The 17,571-nt window shown below is 40.1% G+C and overlaps 1 protein-coding gene across 9 annotated transcripts in view; it reads left to right on the top strand.

Annotated features, from left to right (window-relative positions):
- Positions 1-17,571, top strand: part of INTS9 (integrator complex subunit 9) — a 128,016-nt gene that overhangs the window by 23,492 nt on the left and 86,953 nt on the right. For 6 of the 9 annotated variants that reach the window (XM_015145084.3, XM_077943365.1, XM_015145082.3 and 3 more), the window contains exon 2: positions 7,888-8,015. The exons of the other annotated variants lie outside the window; for them this stretch is intronic. In XM_015145084.3, the coding sequence (XP_015000570.1) occupies positions 7,888-8,015 (128 nt within the window). The remainder of the gene's footprint in view (positions 1-7,887; positions 8,016-17,571) is intronic. 9 annotated transcript variants of the gene reach the window in all.

Raw genomic sequence — 17,571 nt, 5'->3', positions numbered from 1 at the left:
TTTGTTTTTGTTTTTTTTGTAGACAGAGTCTTACTCTGTCACCCAGGCTGGAGTGCAGTGGTGCGATCTCCACTTACTGCAAACTCCGCCCCCTGGGTTCAAGCAATTCTTCTGCCTCAGCCTCCCAAGTAACTGGGATAAGAGGCGCATGCCACGACGCCCAGCTAATTTGTGTTTTTTTAGTTGAGACAGGGTTTCACCATGTTGGCCAGGCTGGCTGGTCTTGAACTCCTCCTGACCTCAAGTGATCCACCCGCCTTGGCCTCCCAAAATGCTTCGATTACAGGCATGAGCCACCGCTCCTGGCCTGATGTCTTATATTTTAGTAGAGATGGGGTTTCACCATGTTGCCCAGGTTGGTCTCCAGTTCCTGAGCTCAGGGAGTCCACCTACCTCGGCCTCCCAAAGTGCTAGGATTACAGGCGTGAGCCACCGCGCCCAGCTGGAAAGCAGATTGTTTCTTTTTCTTTTTTCTTTTCTTTTTTTTTTTCTTTTTTTTTTTTTTTTTTGACAGAGTTTAGCTCTGTCGCCCAGGCTGGAGTGCAGTGGCAGGATCTTGGCTCACTGCAAGCTCCGCCTCCCAGGTTCACAACCAGTCTCCTGCCTCAGCCTCCCGAGTAGCCGGGACTACAGGCAACCGCCACCATGCCCGGTTAATTTTTTGTATTTTTAGTAGAGATGGAGTATTACTGTGTTAGCCAGGATGGTCTCGATCTCCTGACCTCGTGATCCGCCCGCCTCGGCCTCCGAAAGTGCTGGGATTACAGGCGTGAGCCACCGCACCCAGCCAGCAGATTTTTGAAGTATTAGATTTGCTGAAACCTTAGCATAATATGATTTAATCTTGTTAGTAATAAATGTGACATTCAAAATGCATATTTCAAGATTGATAATCAAGAAACTCCCAAGGACTATATACATCAGTGAAGGGAGTACTAGAAAAATTTCATTTGTTTGCTCCTGGGGTCTATAAGGAAGCTCGTCTCTGCAAGGAGCTTGGGCCAGTGTTTTGAGAGTGTTGAGAGTCTGATGTGTATGCTTCCCTTACAGTACAGATATTTAAGTTGAGAAATCAACATAAAATGGTCTCAAAATGGTGACATTTATTGGGGACCCGCCTCAACCCATTCCTCATAGAGTTCCCACAGAATTCCCACAAAGCCCTATCAAAAATGAGCTCACCATGCAAACTGTTCAAGGATCTGAAATCCACCATGAGTAAGGATGAGTAGACATAATAAGACTACCAAGAACTTCAGAAAATCGTGTAACATGGAGACTCTGTAATATGTGAAAGTGATTTAAAGGCATGTATGAAAGAATCCAAACCTTTGAAAATAATAAGATGCTGTTTTTAATAAGGAAAGAGGACTTACTAGATTTCAGAAACATAGTCACTGGGAAGAAAATTTCAGTATTTAACCCATTGGTTAAATAGCAGATTTGACACCACTAAAGAAAGAATTAGCAAAATGTAAGATAAATCTGAAGAAAATACCCAGCATGCACTATACATAGCAAAAAAAAAAAAAATTGAAAGGATAAACAGGGAAGGGGTAGTAAAATGAAACATTACCACATGTATTTAATAGGCATTCCAGAAGTAGAAACTAGAAAGAATGGAGAGAGGCCATATTCAAAGTGATCATGTCTGACAGTATTTTTCACAGTTGTGAAAGACGAGTTCTTATGTGTTAGAAGCGTAAACCAAAAGGAAAGTAAGTTATACCTCACACCTGTGTTTGAAAAATCAGAGCACCAACAACAAAGAGAATATTTTAATAGCAGCTTAAAACAGCTAGACTGGCAGCAGGTTTCTCCCCTTGAAATCTTTGGAATTCTGTCAAATTTCACTTCATGTATTTTGAGGCTATATTGTTTGTGCATAAGGGTCACAGTTATTATATATTACCAGTGAACTGTTTATTATTATATAATAATCTTTGTCTTAAAATCTATTTCCAGGTTTTTAAAATTTTACTAATTTTTTTTAGAAATGGGATCTAGCTCTGTTGCCCAGGCTGGAGTGCAGTGGCATGATTATAGCACACTGTAGCCTTCAACTCCAGGATGTGAGCAATCCTCTTGCCTCAACCTCCCAAGTAGCTGGGCTATTTCTAAGTAGGTTTCTAGGTTTATTTCTAAATAGATACATCCCCTTTTTTTTTTTCACTTGATGAATCATTGTCTAATGAGGTTTTTTTAAAATAAAATTTTATATATGCACAGTTAAAAATGAATCAAATAGTTTTACAAACTGGAAAAACTCTCAGTCCCCAGTTCCCAAATGTAAGAGATAACTTTTTTGGCTCTGCTAGTTACCATTATATTTTTCAATAGTATGATTATACTGTTATTTCTTGATTTTTAAGTTTTAGTTATTATGATTTTTTGTTTTTATTTTTTCTTCTGATTCGCTCAGATTTTTTTTTTTTTTTTTTTTTTACTATGAAAACTGACCACAAGTTGAAGCTTTGTTTTGTTTTTTTTTTGAGACAAAGTCTCGCTGTGTCTCTGAGGAGGGAGTGCAGTTGTGCCATCTCAGCTCACTCACTGCAACCTCCATCTCCTGGGTTTAAGCTGCTATTCTGCCTCAGCCTCCCGAGTAGCTGGGATTACAGGTGCACACCACCATGACGGGCTAGTCACTCAAGTGATCCACCCGCCTCAACCTCCCAAAATGTTGGGATTACAGGTGTGAGCCCCACATCTGGCCAAGTTGAAGCTTTGATGTTTTATAACCAAGATATGTACAACAGGATTCCCTATCTCGTTCTAAAGCACATGAAGACAAATGATAAATTTCTTGCACTATATGAAAGGAATTTCAAAGTAAAAAGAAGTTAGCGTAATAATATACTGCACTGTTCAGTCCCATCATTAAAGCACTGTGTTTTTATTTATTTCTCATTGTTGCTGTTTTTCTCAGTGGTATGTAAATAAAAGATGTGTTTTCATCACATTTTAGAGTCAATGAATTATTTGACTTTTAAAATAGTTATTATTTAACAATATTTTAACCAATTTATTTGCTCACCAATCCTTCTTGTATCGTATGTCTTCTGAGTTCAACTCCCTTCTTCCTGAAATATAACCTTGAATATACCTCCTTCAGTGATGGTGTTGAAATAGTGAATTCTTACTTACTATTGGTCTGAAAATTTCTTAACTTTACTTCTCGACAATGATGGTGTTGGAATTGTGGGGTAGCAAATTACCTTAAAACCCCAAAGATACTACTCCAGTTGTCTTCTGGCATCTGTTGTGTGCCACCACACCTGGCTTTTTTTTTTTTTTTCTTTTTTTTGTACAGACAGGGTCTCACTGTGTTTCCCAGACTGGCCTCAAACTCCTGGCCTTAAGTTATCCTGCCCTGACCTCCCAGTGTGCTGGGATTATAGGTATGAGCTACCATGCCTGCCCATAATAAAAGCTTTTTAATGAAAATAACAGAATGAGAAATATATACATTAAGTATAACTGATAAAATTTTTATTCAAAAAATATAATGTTTATCTTAGCCACATGTAACTTTCAAAACCAGTTCACTTATTCTGTGAAAAAAAGGCACACGGGGAAATACAGATAGTATAGTAGTCCCTCCATACCCACAGTAGATAGCATCTAATACAATATAATTGCTGTGCAAATAGTTGTACATTGCTTTTTGTTTGTTTGTTTGTTTGTTTGTTTTTTGAGACAGGGTTTTGCTCTGTTGCCCAGGCTGGAGTGCAGTGGCATGATCTCAGCTCACTACAACCTCTGCCTCCTGGGTTCAAGTGATCCTCCTGCCTCAGGCTCCCAAGTAGCTGGGATTACAGGCACTCACCACCACGCCCAGCTAATTTTTGTATCTTTAGTAGAGATGAGGTTTCACCGTATTGGTCAGGCTGGTCTCAAACTCCTGACCTCAGGTGATCTTCCCGCCTTGGCCTCCCAAAGTGCTGGGATTACAAGCATGAGCCACCATGCCCAGGCTGCATTTTAAAATTTATATAACTTTTGCTGCGTTGTTATATTTTATTATTTGTAGTTTTTTCTTTTCAGATATTGTTCCATTTGTAGTTGGTTGAATCTGTGGATGCAGAAGCCATGGATATGGAGAGCCAACTATAGATTGTAATCACAGAAAAACCTGTAGCTTTTTAATTAAGTAGAAATAAAGTGAACATGAAAGCATTGCTATGTGCTTGTTAAGCTGGAAAAAAATAAAGTTTATTCTGTACTTACTAGTGGATCTATCTTCCTGAAGAGCAGACTAGCAAAATGGGAACTATTTATAAAATTGTTCATTCATTTCACCTAGTCTTAGGGGATGCATATATAATGTTAGTGAATGCCGCTGCAGAATATAAATTACTCCATCCAAACTTACATGACCTCTTCAGCCCCTTAATGATTTTGTAACTAATAGCAACTAAAAGCACTTACTGTTTACCAGGTAGCGTATCCATTCATTTAGTCCTCCCATCAACTCTGCTACAGGGATAGGTTCTATTACTGCACCTTACAGTCCAAAGTTAAGTAACTTCCCCAAATCACACATTAACACTGAGTGCAGTCAAGATTTGAGCCCAGGCAGTCTTAACTTCAAATTCCCTACTTTATATCATTGCACCAAACTGCCTCTCAGAACTAAAGCCACTTATCACATAGTTAACTTTCCTTGGTTAGGGTCATTTCATTACCTCTACATGGCTACTACTAGGGTGATAACTGCATTTCAGTACAGATTCTACATGGTTTTGAATATAATGCTCATGGGTTTGAGCAGTGAAACAGATCTTCTGATATATTACCAATGACATTGTAAATAAGTACAGTCCTTTTTGGAAAGCATTTTGGCAGCAGATTGAAAGTGCTGTAAAATCCTCATCTTTTTTGACCCAGTTAGTACCACTTCTGGGAATCATCTTAAAAAATAGTCCAGTGTGGAAAAAGACTTATGCACTAAAGTAATCACCACAGCCATGCTTGTGATAGTAGAGTGACAGGAAACAACCCTCAATGTTCAACAATAAGGGAATGAATGACCAAATAACATGGTATATTTACTTAGGCCAATAAAAATGAAGTGTGATGTAACATGAGGAAAACATAGTCATCCAGAGTTGAAGCAGCACCCAAAGCAGTATGAATACTAAAATTACAGCTTTTACAAATATGAAAAAAGATGAAATATAAAAATGATCAGATTGGTGCGATTGTAGATAATTTTATTTCCATAATTACTTACTGGTTTTGAGCCTTAGTCTCATAACCCTCAGTAGATGATACGCTGCTTGATGACAGAGGCAGAAAACTGGAATTGCCCAAAGAGCATCGCTAGAGGCCACAAGGTCTGGGCCCTTTGCAAGCGCCTCCTGTACAAGTGTGCGAACCTCAGGCAAGCCACTCTGTGCTCCTGTGCACTCAGTTGACCCATGATGAGCAGTGCAGTTTGGGAAGCATGAGTGGGATCTTTGGAGTCAGAGAGACCTCGCTGTGTGTCCAGCTCTTCCCAGGAAAGCTGCTGAAACTTGGTAGAGCTCAACCTTCTCATCCATACAAATAAGGCAAATGAGCTTGGGGCCTGGCACCTTTCATCAGTGCTCTAAAAATGTTTGTTCCGTTTGGTGGTAGCTGTTAGAAAGCGTTCCTCACTTTTCTTTGGCCTTTGGCCTTTAACAACAGTAACAAATGTAAAGTCGTTCAGCGAACTTCCTTTGCTGAAATATTTTGAGCATCAGCTTTTAAAAATTGTACATATTCTTCTGTTTTCTGGTGTACCTTATCTTCCATGATTTAGAGTTAAGGAGGAAGATAAAAATTTTGTCATTCAACGTGGCTGGCTAAATTTTCTGTTTTGTTTTAATCACATTTTTTTTTTCTGATTATAAAAATGTAGTAAAAGCTCATTGCTGAACTTTTGGAAAATAGAGGAAGACGAAAGAAGAAAATTGGACAATAATCTTCCCACTCAGAAATAAGTGTTATATGCATTTCATTTTATTTTCTTCCATGCTTTTCTGAATATCTGATTTTTTCTTATTTTTGAAAGGAAAAATATAGGAAAGCTTTTCCTGGAACATTAGCTATATTTGGAGCAAGTTTAACATGATGCTTTGTGTTCATTTTGAGATAGTTTATCTTTAACAAATAGTTTTTAGATGGGGATAAAGACCGAGTAGCAATAGGGAACCAGATGGAGGGTAGAGATAGGAATATCTCTGTCTTAGACAATTAGGAGGAACAAATTTTCTGTAATTCTGATACCTATCAAAGAAGGAACTTATGTAAAATGTAATTACCAAAATCATGGATCCTAGACTTCTTCAGGACAATTGCAATTTTAAATACTTTGTATTGTTTTCATTGTAAGTGCCCTGCATCTTTTCAAACCATGACTTGTGAATTTTTGTTTGGTAAAATGTAATCATCATACATAAACTTGGAATGAAGAAGCAGCTTGCAAAATACAACTTCTTGGCTCTTGGCCTTACCATTTTTAGAACATGCAGTTTTCAAAAATTATCAGTTCCTGTAATGTCCTCTGGAAAAAGTCATCCACTACAAAGATAGAACCAACAGAGCAACAAATACCTGGAAAGACTTAGCCTAAGTGACTGTAGCCATATGGGGCTGGGCATTGATGGAGCTTCACTCCCACTCGTGCTGTCCTTGTGCTTAAATCAGGAGAGGGCTGGGTGCCATGGCTCACGCCTATAATCCCAGCACTTTGGGAGGCCGAGGAGGCGGGCGGATCACTTGAGATTAGGAGTTCGTGACCAACCTGGCCAACATGATGAAACCCCATCTCTACTAAAAATACAAAACAATTAGCCAGGCATGGGGGCAGACACCTGTAATCCCAGCTATTTGGGAGGCTGAGGCAGGAGAATCGCTTGAACCAGGGAGGTGGAGGTTGCAGTGAGCCAAGATCGCACCACTGCACTCCAGCCTAGGCGACAGAGTGAGACTCTGTCCCAAGGGGAAAAAAATAGAGAGAATGGACTTGCTAGTGGATTTAACACACTGTTCCCTTCGTTTTCTGGGCTTTGTTGCTCAAGGGAGGGCTTTAAAAGTTGGGGAAAGGGTCTTCCTCCATTTCTTTTCTTCAGAGCAGCAATGGAATTATTAAAAGTGGCAGAGCGTGTCCCATATAGATAATTTTCAGTGTGGCAGATCTGTTACTGCCACAACATTGAGGAGAACATGAGAAATGTTTTGGGTCAATGTGTTGTGCTCACTCTCCTTTGAAGACACCATTGTGGCTTGTGCCCCTTTGACTTCTGAGCTCTGCCGCCACAGGCAAAAGACTCCTACTTGTCTGGAAGTAGGTTCCCACACTCCTGCTTAGTGTCTGCACATCAGGGAAGTCATTGTCCTTTTGAGTCATTTCTTCTGACAAGACTGAGCATAAACCTTTACTCATGCTTGTTAGTTAACCTTTCTAACCAGTTCCTCTTTGAGCAAGGTCACTTATTTACAAGGGGAGAAAACCAAACCTAGAGCACAGTTTGAGTATCTAGCTTAGAGTTGCATTGACATCCACAGCTTTAGACAGTACTTCCATACAAAGGGGAAGATGATAATTCGCCAGTGTCTTGTGAGAACAGAATAACTATAGCCTTGAAACCTTCTATTTTGAATAACTGTGGCCCATCTAAAACCAGGCTTGCTTGGCACCCTGTGAAAAGACAGACGGGCGTGATCTGAGACTTGAGTATTTTGAACAGCTGGGGAAACTAGTCCCCAAGCAGTAAAAGGGAGGAAACCACATAGAAAGTTAGCTGAACTTAACATTCTGGTCTTATGAGAGAAGATCGTCAGTGTTACTTAATTCATTTTACTTTGTAGGATTCTTCTGTAATTGATTACTGATCAAAGTGATTTAATTTTTTTCAGTATTGCCTGTCAGGGCACCCAACCTTACCATGCAATGTGCTCAAATTCAAATCAACCACCATTATGTTGGATTGTGGACTGGACATGACGTCTACCCTCAATTTCCTTCCTTTGCCACTTGTTCAAAGGTATGTGCTGGTGCAGCCAAAGAAAAAATGAGCTTTAAGTTTGCTGAAAAATGATACCATTAGTATGAATGTTACTAGTACCTAGTGTATTGTCGTAAGTTTGCTTTGTTCCCTTAAAAATGTTCTTTATCAAAATAATTTCCTTTGGCTGAGTTGATGGAAAGTGTTCTATTGATTTATTGATTGGCTTCTTTATTATAACTTCTTTTGAGCTTCTGTAAAATGTTCCGGCATCTGCTCAGTACAACTGAAGTCATGTATATTTCATCTTTCATCACATAAGAGCTGGTAAATGGTCAACTGATGAGCCCAAGAATTGAATTTTAGAATTATTTAACAGCCTTTGCAGAGACTTAACAGCATGGAATCTGACATTTCTTTTCGATAGGCTTCTGTGCATTATTTTCATACCAAGTCAACCTTAGATTTAGAACCACATATGTAGCCCAAGTTCATATCTTAAATGAGACAGATTGCCTCAGGCCTACAATAGCACTGTTTATGCTTAACTGAGACTTTGCCTTAGGAAATTGGTTTCCCAGCATACTACTATTTAGAAACAGTTTATAAAAGATGTGACTACCTTGTAGAAGCAAATATACTTACAGTAGCAAAAAGTGACACCACATACAAGATAGGATATGGAAAAGCTATCTAAAGCATATTTAAGAGCTCAAAAGCATAGCAAGCTGGGTAAGCTTTCTAGTTTATCTCAGTCATTCCTGAAGATATCACTGAGTACAATGATTATTCACAGCGATAACCTGATGAACCATCTAAAATTTTCATCAACTATTGATTTTTCTGAGATAAGGGGTACAGTAAGGTGGTGTGAGGATAAGGTCAGAGATAATTCCAGATTACATTTTATGCAAAGCTGATGGAATTCAGTTATAATTACACCCAGCATTTAGAAATACATGTGCCACCCACAGGCCAGGCGCAGTGGCTTAGGCTTGTAATCCCAGCACCTTGGGAGGCTGAGGCAGGTGGATCACCTGAGATCAGGAGTTTGAGGCCAGTCTGGCCCACACGGTGAAACCCTATCTCTACTAAAAATACAGGAAAAAAAAATTAGCTGGACATGGTGGTGGCTGCCTGTAATCCCAGCTACTTGGGAAGCTGAGGCAGGAGAATCACTTGAACCTGGGAGGTGGAGGTTGCAGTGAGCCGAGATCGTGCCACTGCACTCTGACCTGGGCAACAGATACTCCATCTCAAAAACAAGAAAAAGAAAAAAAGAAGTACATGTACCACCCACAGATATTGCCTAAAAACTGGGTTGGGAGGAGCTTAATTACATGACAATTGGTTATTTCCTAATAAAATAGCCTGATATTATTGTCTTTTTCCCCCAAAGAGCAAAATGTTTGTTTTTTGATGTTTATTAAAAATCTGCACTGTTCTGGACCAGAGGATTTAGAGATGAACAGAACAACCTACTTTCTCTCATGAAACTTACAGTCCATCAGGGAGAAAGATATCACACAGATGAATATTTAATTACACCTGTGATTAGAAAACAAGTATATATATTTAGGATAATTACTTAAAAAATGAAGTCTAAGATACCATGAGAGATTCCAAAAGGGAGCCCAACCTGCTCTGTGGGGTCATGAATTTCCTGGGTGATGAGAACTGGATGAGATCTCTCTTCCGCTTCCCATTCTTTCACTCTCAGAGGGAAGTTCTACTAGCAGAATGGTTAGCTGTCCATACGGTTTCTTACAAAAGGTGTCTCCTTTTGCTCAGACCAGGGCACAGTTGCCTAAAGTGGTATTCCTGACCCTGTCTGTCCGCTCAGTTGCTTTATTTGTCTTCGTAGCATTTATTATATTATGAGTACATATTTATTGATTGTCTTTCTTCTCCACTACATGTAAGTTTCATAAAGGCAGGGAATTTGATTCTCCATTGTATCCCCACTGCCTAGAACTATTCTTGGCATGTGGTAGCTACTCAGTAAGTATTTGTTGTATGAATGAGTTGCTTTATCTTCTCTGGATTCCATCCTAATCACTTTTTCAGAGTCCTTTTACTATTACAATTAACTAATTAATTAAATTATTATTTTATATCTGCTTGGACTTTTCCATGTTGATTGTCATTTAATTATAATCATTCACATTTAACTTAAAATTTAAAAAACAATTTTAATTTCTCTCAACTCGTTTTTCCCCTTCAGCATTTCTAAACCCTGTCCAGGCTTCACTCTGCCCACACCACTCCACTAGAACCTCTCAGGTCCCACATGACTTCATGTCATTGGACGTGATGGGCATTTGTCAGTCCTCATCTTATTTGACCATTCAGTAGCAGTGACCTCCATGATAATGCATTCCTGGTTTTCCTCTTACCTCTGTGACCCTTCTTTCTCTGTATACTTTGGAGATGTGTTTTCCTGTAATTGGCCATCATTTATTGACATTCTTCAGTATTCATTGCTTGGCCATCATATTCTCCATCAAGGGCATTTAATAAATGCTTAGCACTATTCATAATAGCAAAGACATGGAAGCAACTTAACTGTCTCTCGGCAGTGGAGTGGATAAAGAAAATGTGGTACATATACACCACGGAATACTACACAGCCATAAAAAAAGAATGAAATCATGCCCTTTGCAGTGACATAGATGCAACTGAAGGCCATTATTCTTGGTGAATTAACACAAGAGTAGAAACCAAATACTGGGTTGTTGGCGCCAAGATGGTGGAATAGGAACAGCTCTAGCCTCCAGCTCCCAGCATGAGTGACACAGAAGATGGGTGATTTCTGCATTTCCAACTGAGGTACCGGGTTCATCTCACTGGGGCGTGTTGGACAGTAGGTGCAGGACAGTGGGTGCAGCCCAAAGAGTGAGAGCCAAAGCAGTGCAAGGCATTGCCTCACCCGGGAAGCACGAGGGGGAAGGGAATTCCTTTTCCTAGCCAAGGGAAACCGTGACACACAACACCTGGAAAATCAGGACACTCCCACCCTAATACTGTGCTTTACCAAAGGTCTTAGCAAACGGCACACTAGGAGATTATCTCCCGTGCCTGGTTCGAGGGGTCCCACACCCACAGAGCCTCCCTCATTGCTAGCACAGCAGTCTGAGATCTAACTGCAGGGTGGCAGCGAGACGGGGGGAGGGGTGCCCGCCATTGCTGAGGCTTCAGTAGGTAAACAAAGAGGCCAGGAAGCTTGAACTGGGTGGAGCCCACCACAGCTCAAGGAGGCCTGCCTGCCTCTGTAGACTCCACCTCTGGGGACAAGGCATAGCTAAACAAAAAGCAGCAGAAATGTCTACAGATATAAATGTCCCTGTCTGACAGCTTTGAAGAGAGTAGTGATTCTCCCAGCACGGAGGTTGAGATCTGAGAACGCACAGACTGCCTGCTCAAGTGGGTCCCTGACCCCAGAGTAGCCTAACTGGAGAGCCTAACTGGGAGTAACCTAACTGGAGTGGACCTCAAGCAAACTCCAACAGACCTGCAGCTGAGGGTCCTGACTGTTAGAAGGAAAACTAACAAACGGAAAGGACATCCACACCAAAACCCCATCTGTACGTCACCATAATCAAAGACCAAAGGTAGATAAAACCACAAAGATGGGGAAAAAGCAGTGCAGAAAAGCTCAAAATTCAAAAAATCAGAGCGCCTCTCCCCCTCCGAAGGAACACAGATCCTCGCCAGCAATAGAACAAAGCTGGACGGAGAATGACTTTGACGAGTTGAGAGAAGAAGGCTTCAGTCGATCAAACTTCTCAGAGCTACATGAAGAACTATGAACCCAGCGCAAAGAAACTAAAAACCTTGAAAAAAGATTTGACAAATGGATAACTAGAATAACCAATGCAGAGAAGTCCATAAATGACCTGATAGAGATGAAAACCATGACACGAGAACTACATGACAAATGCGCAAGCTTCAGTAACCGACTTGATCAACTGGAAGAAAGAGTATCAGAGATCGAAGATCAAATGAATGAAATGAAGCAAGAAGAGAAGTTTAGAGGAAAAAAGAGTAAAAAGAAACGAACAAAGCCTCCAAGAAATATGGGATTATGTGAAAAGACCAAATCTACGTCTGATTCGTGTACCTGAAAGTGACAGGGAGAATGGAACCAAGTTGGAAAACACTCTGTAGGATATTATCCAGGAGAACTTCCCCAACCTAGCAAGGCAGGGCAACATTCAAATTCAGGAAAGACAGAGAATGCCACAAAGATACTCCTCGAGAAGAGCAACTTCAAGACACATAATTGTCAGATTCACCAAAGTTGAAATGAAGGAAAAAATGTTAAGAGAGAGAAAGGTCGCATTACCCACAAAGGGAAGCCCATCAGACTAACAGCAGGTCTCTTGGCAGAAACTCTACAAGCCAGAAGAGAGTGGGGGCCAATATTCAACATTCTTAAAGAAAAGAACTTTCAACCCAGAATTTCATATCCAGCCAAACTAAGTTTCATCAGTGAAGGAGAAATAAAATCCTTTACAGACAAGCAAATGCTTAGAGAGTTTGTCACCACCAGGCCTGCCCTACAAGAGCTCCTGAAGGAAGCACTAAACGTGGAAAGGAACAACCGGTACCAGCCATTGCAAAAACATGCCAAAATGTAAAGACCATCGATGCTAGGAAGAAACTGCATCAACTAACAAGCAAAATAACCAGCTAACATCATCATGACAGGATCAAGTTCACACATAACAATATTAACCTTAAATGTAAATGGGCTAAATGGTCCAATTAAAACACACAGACTGGTAAATTCGATAAAGAGTCAAGAACCATCAGTTTGCTATATTCAGGAGACCCATCTCACGTGCAAAGACACACATAGGCTCAAAATAAAGGGATGGAGGAAGATCTACCAAGCAAATGGAGAACAAAAAAAAGGCAGGGGTTGCAATCCTAGTCTCTGATAAAATAGACTTTAAACCAACAAAGATCAAAAGAGACAAAGAAGGCCATTACATAATGGTAAAGGGATCAATTCAACAAGAAGAGCTAACTATCCTAAATATATATTCACCCAATACAGGAGCACCCAGATTCATAAAGCAAGTCCTTAGAGACTTACAAAGAGACTTAGACTCCCACACAATAATAGTGGGAGACTTCCACACCCCACTGTCAACATTAGACACATCAATGAGACAGAAAGTTAACAAGGATATCCAGGAATTGAACTCAACTCTGCCCCAAGCGGACCTAATAGACATCTACAGAACTCTCCACCCCAAATCAACAGAATATACATTCTTCTCAGCACCACATTGTACTTATTCCAATAACTGACCACATAGTTGGAAGTAAAGCACTCCTCAGCAAATGTAAAAGAACAGAAATTATAACAAACTGTCTCTCAGACCACAGTGCAATCAAACTAGAACTCAGGACTAAGAAACTCAATCAAAACCACTCAACTACATGGAAACTGAGCAACCTGCTCCTGAATGACTACTGGGTACATAACAAAATGAAGGCAGAAATAAAGATGTTCTTTGAAACCAATGAGAACAAAGATACAACATACCAGAATCTCTGGGACACATTTAAAGTAGTGTGTAGAGGGAAATTTTTAGCACTAAATGCTCACAAGAGAAAGCAGGAAAGATCTAAAATTGACACCCTAACATCACAATTGAAAGAACTAGAGAAGCAAGAGCAAACACATTCAAAAGCTAGCAGAGGCAAGAAATAACTAAGATCAGAGCAGAACTGAAGGAGATAGAGACACAAAAAAAACCCTTCAAAAAAATCAATGAATCCAGAAGCTGGTTTTTTGAAGAGATCAACAAAATTAATAGACCACTAGCAAGACTAATAAAGAAGGAAAGAGAGAAGAATCAAATAGACGCAATAAAAAATGATAAAGGGGATATCACCACCGACCCCACAGAAATACAAACTACCATCAGAGAATATTATAAACACCTCTACGCAAATAAACTAGAAAACTTAGAAGAAATGGATAAATTCCTCTCCCAACACACACTCTCCCAAGACTAAACCAGGAAGAAGTTGAATCCCTGAATAGACAAATAGCAGGCTCTGAAATTGAGGCAATAATTAATAGCTTACCAACCAAAAAAAACTCCAGGACCAGATGGATTCACAGCCGAATTCTACCAGAGGTACAAGGAGGAGCTGGTACCATTCCTTCTGAAACTATTCCAATCAATAGAAAAAGGGGGAATCCTCCCTAACTCATTTTATGAGGCCAACGTCATCCTGATACTAAAGCCTGGCAGAGACACAACAAAAAAAGATAATTTTAGGCCAATATCCCTGATGAACATCGATGAAGAAATCCTCAATGAAATACTGGCAAACCGGATCCAGCAGCACATCAAAAAGCTTATCCACCGTGATCAAGTGGGCTTCATCCCTGGGATGCAAGGCTGGTTCAACATAATGCAAATCAATAAACGTAATCCAGCATATAAACAGAACCACAGACAAAAACCACATGATTATCTCAATAGATGCAGAAAAGGCCTTTGACAGTATTCAACAGCCCTTCATGCTAAAAACTCTCAATAAATTCGGTATTGATGGAACATATCTCAAAATAATAAGAGCTATTTATGACAAACCCACAGCCAATATCATACTGAATGGGCAAAAACTGGAAGCATTCCCCTTAAAAACTGGCATAAGACAGGGATGCCCTCTCTCACCACTCCTGTTCAACATAGTGTTGGAAGTTCTGGCTAGGGCAATCAGGCAAGAGAAAGAAATTAAGGGTATTCAATTAGGAAAAGAAGAAGTCAAATTGTCCCTGTTTGCAGATGACATGATTGTCTATTTAGAAAACCCCATCATCTCAGCCCAAAATCTCCTCAAGCTGATAAGCAACTCTAGCAAAGTCTCAGGATACAAAATTAATGTGCAAAAATCACAAGCATTCTTATACACCAATAACAGACAAACAGAGAGCCAAATCATGAACGAACTCCCATTCACAATTGCTACAAAGAGAATAAAATACCTAGGAATCCAACTTACAAGGAATGTGAAGGACCTCCTCAAGGAGAACTGCAAACCACTGTTCAGTGAAATAAAAAAGGACACAAACAAATGGAAGAACATTCCATGCTCATGCATAGGAAGAATCAATATTGTGAAAATGGCCATACTGCCCAAGGTAATTTATAGATTCAGTGCCATCCCCATTAAGCTGCCAATGACTTTCTTCACAGAATTGGAAAAAACTAAAGTTCATATGGAACCAAAAAAGAGCCCACATTGCCAAAACAATCCTAAATCAAAAGAACAAAGCTGGAGGCATCACGCTACCTGACTTCAAACTATACTACGAGGCTACAGTAACCAAAACAGCATGGTGCTGGTACCAAAACAGAGGTATAGACCAATGGAACAGAACAGAGCCCTCAGAAATAATACCTCACATCTACAACCATCTGATCTTTGACAAACCTGCCAAAAACAAGAAGTGGGGAAAGGATTCCCTATTTAATAAATGCTGCTGGGAAAACTGGCTAGCCATAAGTAGAAAGCTGAAACTGGATCCCTTCATTACTCCTTATACGAAAATTAATTCAAGATGGATTAGAGACTTAAATGTTAGACCTAAAACCCTAAAAACCCTAGAACTAGGTAATACCATTCAGGACATAGGCATGGGCAAGGACTTCATGTCTAAAACACCAAAAGCAATGGCAACAAAAGCCAAAATTGACAAATGGGATCTAATTAAACTAAAGAGCTTCTGCACAGCAAAAGAAACTACCATCAGAGTGAACAGGCAACCTACAGAATGGGTAAAGTGTTTGCAATCTACTCATCTGACAAAGGGCTGATACCCAGAACCTACAAAGAACTCAAACAAATTTACAAGAATAAAACAAACCACCCCATCAAAAAGTGGGCAAAGGATGTGAACAGACACTTCTCAAAAGAAGACATTTATGCAGCCAACAGACACATGAAAAAATGCTCATCATCACTAGCCACCAGAGAAATGCAAATCAAAACCACAATGAGATACCATCTCACACCAGTTAGAATGGCAATCATTAAAAAGTCAGGAAACAACAGGTGCTGGGGAGGATGTGGAGAAACAGGAACACTTTTACACTGTTGGTGGGACTGTAAGCTGGTTCAACCATTGTGAAAGACAGTGTGGCGTTTCCTCAAAGATCTAGAACTAGAAATACCATTTGACCCAGCCATCCCATTACTGGGGATATACCCAAAGGATTGTAAGTCATGCTGCTATAAAGACACATGCACACGTATGTTTATTGCGGCACTATTCACAATAGCAAAGACTTGGAATCAACTCAGATGTCCATCAGTGACAGACTGGATTAAGAAAATGTGGCATGTATACACCATGGAATACTGTGCCGCCATAAAAAAGTTCGTGTCCTTTGTAGGGACATGGATGCAGCTGGAAGCCATCATTCTCAGCAAACTGTTGCAAGAACAGAAAACCAAATACCGCATGTTCTCACTCATAGGTGGGAATTGAACAATGAGATCACTTTGACACAGGAAGGGGAACATCACACACCGGGGCCTGTTGTGTTGTTGGGGGAGGGGGGAGGGATAGCATTAGGAGATATACCTAATGTAAATGACGAGTTAATGGGTGCAGCACACCAACATGGCACAGGTATACATATGTAACAAACCTGCACGTTGTGCACATGTACCCTAGAACATAAAGTATAATAATAATAAAAAAAGAAAACCAAATACTGTATTGTTCTCACTTGTAAGTGGAAGCTAAACATTGGGTTCATATGGACATAAAGATGTCAACAATAGATACTGGGGACTACTAGAAGGGCTAGTAGGGAGGGGGTCAAGGATTGAAAAACTAACTCTTGGCTACTATGCTCACTACCTGGGCAACAGGTTCAGTTGTACCCCAAACCTCAGCATAATGAAATATACCCAGGTAACAAACCTGCATGTGTACCCTATGAATCTGAATAGAAGTTGAAATTCTAAAAATTAAATTGCTCAGAGCTGCAATAACCATCCAAATAGCAACTTACAAATGTGTATCTTTAGTTAGTAACTCTTTTCCAAGTTCCAGATTGATGTGTCCAAAATGCCTACCAAAAATTTTAAAATTACCTAGGCATGGTGATGTGTGCCTGTAGTCCTAGCTGACTTGGGAGGTTGAGGCAGGAGGATCACGTGAGCCCAGAAAGACGAGGCTGCAATGAGCCATGATCATGCCAGTGTACTCCAGCTTGAGGGAGGGAGGGTGGGAGGGAGGGAGAGAGAGAGGGGGAGAGAGAGAGAGAGAGAGAGAGAGAGAGAGAGAGAGAGAGAGAGAGAGAGACTATGTCTCAAAAAAAAAAAGAAAAAACTCAACATGCCCTCAAACTTTTTTTCACGATCACACTGGGTCCAGAAGAGGAAAACGAATCCTTCCAGATACGGTTTTCTTCAAGTTCCTATCTTAGTAAATGGTATCCTTTTATAAAAACGAGAAAACTGGGAGTTAACTTTCATTCAGCCTTTTTCCTCACTGCTCCATATGCAATCTTTGATTAAGCCTTGACACTTTTACCTTCTAAATAGTTCTAGA

Source organism: Macaca mulatta, chromosome 8, assembly GCF_049350105.2.
Source record: "Macaca mulatta isolate MMU2019108-1 chromosome 8, T2T-MMU8v2.0, whole genome shotgun sequence".
NCBI lineage: Eukaryota > Metazoa > Chordata > Mammalia > Primates > Cercopithecidae > Macaca > Macaca mulatta.
The sequence above is the reverse complement of the archived record's forward strand: the minus strand, read 5'-3'. Positions and strand labels throughout refer to the sequence as shown.